The sequence below is a fragment of the Drosophila biarmipes genome, chromosome 2L (assembly GCF_025231255.1).
Source record: "Drosophila biarmipes strain raj3 chromosome 2L, RU_DBia_V1.1, whole genome shotgun sequence".
In the NCBI taxonomy this organism is placed as follows: domain Eukaryota; kingdom Metazoa; phylum Arthropoda; class Insecta; order Diptera; family Drosophilidae; genus Drosophila; species Drosophila biarmipes.
In genome coordinates this window covers 15353729-15363440 of record NC_066612.1, presented here as the reverse complement: position 1 = coordinate 15363440, position 9712 = coordinate 15353729, and the positions used below count along the sequence as shown (strand labels likewise).

Here is a 9712-nt window from a genome sequence, read left to right as displayed (position 1 = left end):
ACTATGTTGGCCTCCTGTGAATGAATTTTTGTATAACATAAGCGCTGAAAAAATCGGCTTGCGAAAGAAGGGAAATAAATGTTATGGCTAGTTGGGTTACACAGATACAAAAACCAAACAAAGTTTTCATTTTAAATATGACAATTGAAATTGGCTTTTGCTGCAAGTTTCATTTGATGATCGAATTTCGAATTAAGTGGATAAAAAAGATTATTCACTTGAATATATTTTTTATGTGCCGATTTAAAATGATTGAGATTACTCTTGATTTAATGAATTGGGGTGATAACGTTTTTTATTTTACCTAATGAACTTTCCTTAAAGCACTCCAAATAATTGTTAACTATAATAGCTTTATTAACACTGTACAACGGTGTTGACAGAACTTTAGGAAACGCATAAAGCAAAGACGCACATTGCCATGAATGAATTTTCTCATACACAGGCAAAAGTGATAACGATGAGCACCGCTTTTTAAAATAATTTCCACACATTGTCCCTTTACTCCCTTTCTACTATCAAACCCTCTTGCTTTCTCCTTTCACCAGAGGAAACCGTTAGGTGTCATTATCGTTGTTGCACAGTAGTTATCCCTTTGAATGTCCTTCGTCCTCTTGTGTGTGCGTCCGTGTGGGCTTGGGCCTTTATGGCCGAAATAATTGTGTGGTCTCCGGGTTGAGAAAACTATATTTTTTAAGCTGTGCTGGGAAAGAAAACGTTAAGTGAAGTCGTTTGAGATCAGAGGCGATTACGGTTATTTGGTGTCTAAATTAGCTTGGATGCGTTGGCGGTCATGGGTTTGTTAAGCTCGTAGCTTTGGCATTAGGTATGGTATCCCAGTATTGGAACTTTAAATATCTCAAACATTTCTGCCTTAAGTCATCTGTCTATTTAACATGGCCATTTATTTAAGTAGGCATTACGTTTAAGAAAACCAACGACGTCTTTGTATGCTGCTTTTTTAAGCTCCTTAGGAAAATTTTAGCCTTCCCTGGTTTAGGCATAGCCCATCGAAGAGCCCTTGGATTTCTTAGCTACGAGGATAAGTTCATAAATTGCGTGATTTGCGCTCAGCAGGTCTCTTTACTGTCTTCAAACGAGTGTTCTTCGGCACGGCGTTGTTGCCACTCAGGTCTATATGCTCGCCGCGGTCTATGACCCGAGTATGCTTCTCTTGTGAATGGTGGGAAGTTTTAGGGGGAAGCTCTACTTCTAGATCAATTTCTTTAACCACTTCCGGTAGTGGAGGGGTAGACGCCTTGACCTCCTCCACGGGGACGGACTCTTTGGGAACATCCGCTGGCTGTTCGGCGGTTTCATTCATTAGCTTATCGTAGCAGTGATGTGTGGGATGGAAGCCCGGTTCGGGATCCTCCTTCGGGATACTCTCGTCGGAAACCTGAGAGTGGGTGGTAGTAGTGCGATCGTACTGGATGTACGGATAGGATTCGTCGGAATCGGCTTCGCAGGGAGCACACTCCTCCTCGACGACCTCCGCAAGGTAGTCGTGGTCCTCGCTGTGTACACTCTCCGACGAGGTGTTAAACTCCTCGTGGATCAGGCGTCTGGCCAACTCGACAGTGGCGAACTCGTTGTAGTGCAATTTCCGGCGGCGGACGAAGGAGAGGCGACGTGCCCGTTCCTTCACGGTCTCCGGGAATTCGAAATCCTCGCTGTCCTCTGAAGTGGAGGAGGGATCCCGCGGGAAGAAGTCCGGCATTACGTTCTTCGCCTCCTTGTGCAGTTTTTCCTTCAGCTCCTTAAAGGACATCACAGTTTCGCTGGGTTCCTTTTGCGACGATGAGGACGACGTGCGATCTATTTCGTACGGATCCGAGTGAACGGGATATCCCAGGTTCATAAGGTCGAAAGAAGTTTTCTTCGCCGTCATGGCTAGTGATTATCTTTGCTGTGTAAACCCAAAAAGTGTTAATTTATTTTTAAACTATTATTATCAAGTATTTTTTAGATATTTGGAAAGTTGATCGGTGCGAGTCTGACTATGGAATGCTTGTCCCGGTTCAAATCGATTTTTGAGTTTGATGTTTCGAATTCTCGGTAAACTAGATCAAAGTGGAACTTAAGGTTTTCTAAAAGAACGTTTTTACCTTATGTAGGTACATTATATTTCATTTTTGACTAAGAGTAAGGTTACCTTTTGAAGCTTTCAAAATATTTAATTTTTTCTTAGTTCAAATTAAATAGCTATGTAATGAAATTTGAACTCAAAGCCATCTGCATATGTAATATGTGTAAATCTCATTTTGTTTTAATTTATTGTTTTTACCCTACCATTCCTCCCATTGAACCCAATATTTGTTTTCTGTCTGGGTCCATGGATACAAGACTTTTTTCGATAACGGTGGGGATTCGCTTACGTTCCATAATTTGATGTCACATTTTTTGCCACAACACGGGTTAAGTGTTTGACCTTTGGTGCGAGATGACACAAAAAAGGGCAAATTTCTCCCAGAGAAATTTGTTTGCCAGCCAATTTCGATTGTGTCAAAAGGGAGCGTTATTTATTGGACCGCAGGCGTCATTGTCTAGCCGTCGATGGGAATATAAATATGCCAGCGGCGTCTCACAAGGATGCATAAATTGTCAAATCTAGATTTCGGCTTGCGATGAGTTTAATTGGATCGAAAAGTTTTCTTCGCGTATCGGCAAAACCGAAAATTGAGCTGTTGAAACGTGACATTTCCACCAACTCAAACGGAACCGCAGCCAATATGCATACAATTAAGCTGTATTTTCGGCATCTGGTTTCGGGACAGAAGTGCCTTTTTTGGACACACCATTTGACCCACATTCGAAGAAGGAACTCTGCCAAGAATAAAATGTTTATTTTGCATTTTATGCCAAAAGAGAGAGCGCTAAAATTATTTACGCAGCATCAGGCGTGTCATTTGCATGTGCCACGCCCCGGGCTCCAGTCCCGAAAAATTCAAGGCGAGCAAACCGCCCAATGAAGCCCACAAAAATACGCTAAAAGTATTTACATTTGACTCGGAAAAATTATACATTTCCGTGCAAATAAAAAGCAAATCCGAAGCATCTCCGTCCGTGGGTGGGCAACGGGGGCGGACAGCATCGAGGAAATGCTTGGAAATAAAACCAGCATCAGAACCAGAAAGCAGATTAGAGATTCCCAAAGAAAAACCCCCGAACTACAGATGCTCTCGGTCTAAAAATCGAAAAAGATAAACAAGGTAAATGATTATCTGGTTAAAAAACTAAAACCAAAAGAAAAAAACCATTATATCTATTTATTCTGCAAGTAAGAATTTATAATAATATTATAATTCATTTAATCAAAAAAATAGGCTAGAGTATATAAGTAAGATCAAAATTTCAACAAATATTATTTGATGATTTAGCTTCTTACACTTTAAAGAAATATACCAAAATCGTTCATTATAAAACCTTACATTGTTATTTTGCGATATTTATTTTTCTTTAAAATGGGTAATGTTTCCCGTTGATATTAAGGTGCTGCAAGCAGATCCTGTGAGTTGGGCAACTCCTTCCTGCGAAGGACAGCGGCAGGCGTGGTAAAAAGCGCGTTGCCAAAGAGGAAAAAGCTTCAAATCCGCAAACAACACTGTGACAGCTACAATGCGGGAACTGAAAAGTGGGTGTTGTTGGGCGGAAAAGCATCACCCGGCTGAATGAAATGTACTCTCTATTGACATTTGATTCGTCGAGTGAGGCTGGGAAATAAAAAATATATATATATCTGGATGTGTACGAGTGCAGAGCGGTGCCAGTTAGCCCCATTTTGTGGGGCGCAAGCGGAAAAGAGGGCAGCGGGGCTCTTCACTTTGTTGCACAAAGCCTTGCTCAGATTTCGCTGAAGGAAAACTCTTCGCATTTCACTCCTGGCGGCTGCCGTTTTTCGTTTCATTGTTTGTTTGTTTGTTGGTCTCGTCTCGTTTCGTTCCGTTCCGTTTTCGCTTTTGTTTATTTGCTTGTGGATTGTGTTTCCTGTTACAAGGATTGCCGGATCCCATCGCCAGGCCATCTCGAATCCCCTGTCCTGTCGTCTTGACGCATAAATTTGCCTTAATTTGTTGCAAAATAATTTCATTCATTTACGTGCTGCCATTTACATGGCCCTCGGTCCCCGTTGATAACTTATTAAAGCGCTCTTCCCCGAAAGCGAGGGAAAAACAAAATTTGTACAAAATAAATTATCAAACTGTCACATTGACGTATCGCCCAAGTGAGACAATCCGGGCAAGCCGAGGAGCCAACTGGGAAAATTCGAGCCAATCTCCTGGCCATAATCTAGAGCATCATGTTGCTCGTTTAAAGGATGTCAAAGGTTGGCCATATATCAGCAAAAGGCATCAAACGCAGTCGAGTCGAGGCATCGGCTTCAGCCCGTTAACAATTTCATGTAACAAATTCTTTGTGCCTGATGCCGGACATGGATACATGGTCAGAGTGGCTGCCACTGGAGTGGGTGGAAGAGGGCACTCGGAAAAATATTTTCGAATGATTTGGAAAATACTGCTTTATCCTTCATTCATAAAAAACATTATTAAAAACATTTTTGGAGCTAGATTTGGAAAATATATTTTTTTATATTTAAATAAATTATTATTATTTTAGTTCAATAGATATAAGATAAGATACAAAAAACTTGCGGCAATGAATGACATTTACTTGCTTTGAATTCCCTTTTTTTTCTTTATTAAAAAAGTTTTGTGTTTCAAATTAAACCTGGAAAAAGGTTTTTTAGTAAATAAAAGGGGCAACCATATTCTCCACAGTGTGGACATTCGAGCTGTTTCAGATTTCCAATAAATATGCCTAGGGTGGTCGTGGTCCTTCTCCTGATCCCGATACTGCGCCGGTTCTGGTCCTGTTCGGTTCCGCTCTGCACTGTTCAGTGCTGTCCTGGTCGGGCTTGAACTCGGAACCACGGCACTTCCTGCTGTCTGCCACCCACTGTCGCTTATTTGACATCCTGACAGTTTCGACAGTTTGCCTCTCGTTTCTTGCTCCACGACAAAGTGCGTGGGGACGCAGGACGAAGGACGACGGCCAGAGCTTTGTTTATTTATATGGTTTACTGGGGATGTGTGTGCTGGTTACCTTGTGCCCGGTGCTGCGGTTGCCGCCGCAAACGTTGCTTTGTTGGCAGAGCGGGAGTATCGGGAAAATCGGGAAATGCCGCAGAAAAATATCCATCGCACGCGGGCTTCAGGGTTCAAGGTGTAGCCCAGCATGTGACAAGGATTCGATGCCAACCCAGCTCTCGGTGTGTGTATTTATGAACGCCACTGTTAGCCACTAACAAGCGGCTAAAATCTGTCGCCAACAATGGTGGCAATTGGTTGTGGAGCACGGGGTAAGACGTTAACCTGGCGGGGGCTTAAATGCGGAGCTTTGATGTGGGTACGATACGTCTGGTTTTCCTGGCATAGCCGAATCCCCGAGGGTTAAGAGGTGCTTTCAGTGTATCAGTTTATCTTAATACCTTACCTTCTAAATTTATTTTGATTTTAAATATTATTGGCTGTCTGACTTTATATAAACCTAAAATCTTTATTTTCAGATTATTTTAAATTTCTCAATCAATCTATTATAAATATTTGTGAAATTGTCTCAAATACATATATTGCTTATAACAAATTTGTTGATATGAAAATGAACTTCAGTGAAATAGATTAAAGAAGTTAAATCCTCTTGAGCTTAAAACTAATCAATCCATTTTAATTGTAAATGTTATTGGTTGGCCGACTTTATTTAAACCTAGAATGATCTGGCTTAGTCAACATTTTACCATCGATATCAACTCATTTCAAAATAATAAAATTGTGGTTCTAAGAACGAACTTCACTGGAAAAGATTTACGAAAGTAGATCCAGTTCAATTTAAAAGCCAAAGGCAATATCAAAGACCTTCCTTTACTTTTGTCATTCCTTGAAGACCTCTGTTTTCCACTGAATTGCCACCTGAGACTCTGTGATTTTTGATTACTTTCTAGGTTACTTTGGAGAGGTGCGATTAGTGGCATGAGGCTTAAAGGTAGCAACTGAAACGTGATAGCTCACTTCTCAACTCAAATTCTGGCTGAGATTGATTCGGATCCTGTCCCGGCCGATTGGCACACATATTTCCCACTTTTGTTTGCAATTATGCGGCAGATGGAAGCAGCTTTTAGAGGGAGTCGGCTCAGAGCCCCAACCCATTTTGCTGGAAATGGCGACCCGGGGTCTTGTTGATTTTACCGATTCCGCTGCAGGCCATCGGATGCTATGGACACACAGAAGACAAACGGATGGACAGAAAGTTGTTTGCTTCATTGGCTGCCACAAAATATCAACAAGCATTTTGTTTATTTTCTCAACAACCAGCACACAGACCCACACAGCCATCCATTAGAAGGGGCTGTGGGGGAGGAGATATCCTGGCTTTTTTAAGTGCATGTTGTGTTAGCGCTTGTGACATGCAACTGCCAGGGGGAAATCGAATCGAATCGAATCGAACGGGCTGGAAGCGGAGTTTCGGTCCCAAATTTATGCAACTGCAATTGCATGAATCCATTGTTGTTTAACCACCGAAGTGCTTGGTCATCCGTCCTTGGGCTGAAGTGCCTTTTTTGAAGCGACCGAATTGGCAAGTGAAAAACCGCCAGCCCTCTGACAGAGTTATATTTGCTTGTTGATTATCCGATTGGCTTTTCATTTTCGTTAAATTAGTTTTCAAGTACAAAAGATCTTTTTGGCACTTACAGTTTTTCTAATGATTTTGCATAGATTGTCTCCTATATATAAGTTTAAAAACTAAAAAATGTGCATATTCGAGGATGAAACTTATAATTAGATTTATGCATAAAATCATAAAAGAACACTGTATCCTATGTTGCTACATCAGGTGTAAACCTAGTTTGCAGCCCTAGAAATTCCTTTACATTTTGGAAGCAACCCCCAAGCTTCTTGTTTCGTGGGATTCGCATGCAGATGGCATTTTCCTGCACATTTCCCTTATGATAAATGCAAAGTTGGTGGTAAATTTATGCAGTTGTGACTTTGCATGGCCGCTCCGAGTTCGGGGCTCTGGTTCGGGGCCTTGTTCTGGGCCCCGATCAATGCCAGGGCCGTTGGCCATGTCAACGGATGGAGAACGATACGAGTATGGATGGCTGGCAGATACCAGATACCCAGCTCGAGATACGGTTATGGATATGGAGTAGCTACGACCATGACTGCAATTTAAATATTGCATGTGCTTCGATAGGAGAAGCCGTGACCAGAACGAGGAGCCGGAATGAGCCAGGTCCCAAGCCCCAGCTTTGGTGTGGACTTCGGTGCACTAGGAAAATACTGTCTGGTTACTTAAGGATGACTCTATAAGCTAAAGTACATACTCACAAATATATACTTGAAAATTGGTTAACTATTTTTTTGACACTTATAAAATATTTAGGTTATTGATATTGAATAAATCATTTTAGGAAAAACATTCAAAAAGAACCTTTAAAGTAATGAATTAATTAATACAAACATAATGTTATATTTTTTTTTTATAACTAAAACAAAGACCTCAGTGACGATTTAACTATTTTAAATTATATTTTTACTTAATTTGGCAGTTAGGAAATTTGGTTACAGTGTAAGGCCCCATATGCGAGTGCCGCCGACACATATTAAGCATAAAATTGTGTGCCAAACAAAGTAACGATAAATTGGACTATGTAAAAGTAAGCAGAGCCTGCAGCTGGAGGACGCGATGGCATGGGCGACGGCGCTGGCGATGCAGATGGAGATGGAGATGGAGCGGGCAATCCCATTCAGAAAAAGGGGTGTATTTGGCAGGAAGCGTCGCATTATAATTTATGCACATGCAAGCCACGGAGTCTGGCCGGGGTCGTCTGGTCGGTTTTCTGGTGCGGTTTCGGTGTGGTTCAGGTCCCGGGTCTGCCACTTAATCCGCGTTTAATAACACGGAGCAGGCGCTGCCCAGCCCCTGATCCCGATGTGCGATACGACTTGCCCAAAAGGGGTTCGCGGAAACTCCCCTGCAGACGCTCCATGTCGATGGCGATTGCTTAAAGCGCTTTTTGGTGTTCCCCTAGGCAGAGCCCAGTTATGGGGCCACATTTTCTGGGGATTTATTTAAAATTTAAAAAATATGTGGGGCTCAGGGGCCTTGTGTTATGGTATTTAAAAATACTTTTTCCTGAGGGCTGGTAAAAGGGCTGTGACACTCAATACGAAAAAAAGAAAACTGAATATTTTTTAAATTTGGTTCTGTTCTTCAACTTTAAAACTTAGTGAGACAATCCAATTTTACTTTTAATACAGTTATTCCTTTATGTAAGGAACATTTTGTTCTTATAATTAAAACACCTAAGACTGTGTGCTTCAAATTAAATATTTTGCATGGAAAACTTGTTCCATTACTAGGATTTCCTTGTATTTACTTTCTTTAGTGGTCACTCCTTTTTTAAATGCCGATGTTAAAACGAGTTTATACTGGACTGTCAACGGGATAGCCTGCGCTGAACCCCATAAAGTGCGGCGAAATCTTTTGAAATCTTCGACGCTCCAATGCCCCACCGAGGGAAATATTTTGCTGTTGGGCCTCCTACTTTTTATTTCGTATCCTTTTGGGCCCGGGATCGTATGTTATGTACGCCTACCCCAAGGGGTCAAAGGGTGAGGGTGTTTAACCAAAGGCATTTTTATCAGCCGAGGTCTTAACACGCATATACAAATATGCCAGACGAACCTCACGCTCGCACACCGCTGCAGTCGCACACACAGAGGCACATAAACAAGTCGGGCCGTCAGCGCGTGAGTGCGAGGGGGTGAATCCGAGGCTGGGGCACCGTCTGCGGGTTAAAAGCGAAACCTTATCGAAAACGTTTAAACGCACGCAAATTCCACGTGGGCAAGATAAAACATGCATAAGCCAGGTGGGGGGCGGAACCGACGGTGGGCGTGGCTGTTGGGTGGCGCTGAAGGCCTTTTGTTCGGCCCCCTGTGTGTGTGTGAGTGTGAGTGAAAAATATGCCAATGTTAAATATTTGTCGCATGCTGTTGTTGCTCTTGCACGGCGCCCCTGGTTTGGCACCCCTCAGATAAAGCCTTAACTACACACACACTCGCGTACGCACTCTCACAGATACTCACGCACACGCAGGTGCCCCGGTATGTGTAATCTTTTGCGTGCTTTACGCATTACGCTCGACGCAGGACACCGTTGCAGGACACTTTGAATTATTCATTTGCATGTCGCCGGTTCAACTTCCTTCTCTTCTTTCTTCGTACCCTGTAAAAAATATATATACAGATATATAATATAATATACCTAATTTTATCTCTAATTTATTTGTAATAATCATCATAATTTATTTGTAATAAAAACATAACCTTATATAGCTTATTTTATTAAGCATACAATATATATTTAAATATTAATACTTAACTATATTTTAGCAACAATATATTAAAGAATTACTCACATTTTTTAAACGTTCTGACTAGCAAAAAAGCAGTGCTAAAAAATTCGACTATTAATTAAAGTCAGGCAGCCCATAAAAAACGAGGTATTTCAGAGTAGCAACCGTTGGAAAAATAATTTCCCCTGTTTTATATACGCAATCCAAGGGACAGTTGACCCAATAGGGAAAGCCAAGGGCAGTTGGGGATTTTCTGGGGGTGGGCCAGGTAAGACAGGCAGGCCGGCCGCCTCC

At 41.8% G+C, this 9712-nt stretch overlaps 1 protein-coding gene across 1 annotated transcript; it reads right to left on the bottom strand.

Annotated features, from left to right (window-relative positions):
• Window positions 1-335: 335 nt before the first annotated feature.
• On the bottom strand, window positions 336-2005 carry LOC108033404 (uncharacterized). Its single transcript, XM_017107725.3, has 2 exons — window positions 753-2005; window positions 336-698 (listed from the first exon to the last, which is right to left on the bottom strand). The coding sequence occupies exon 1, from the start codon at window positions 1889-1891 to the stop codon at window positions 1049-1051; it is 843 nt and encodes a 280-aa protein (XP_016963214.1). The 5' UTR covers window positions 1892-2005; the 3' UTR covers window positions 336-698; window positions 753-1048.
• Window positions 2006-9712: the final 7707 nt, after the last annotated feature.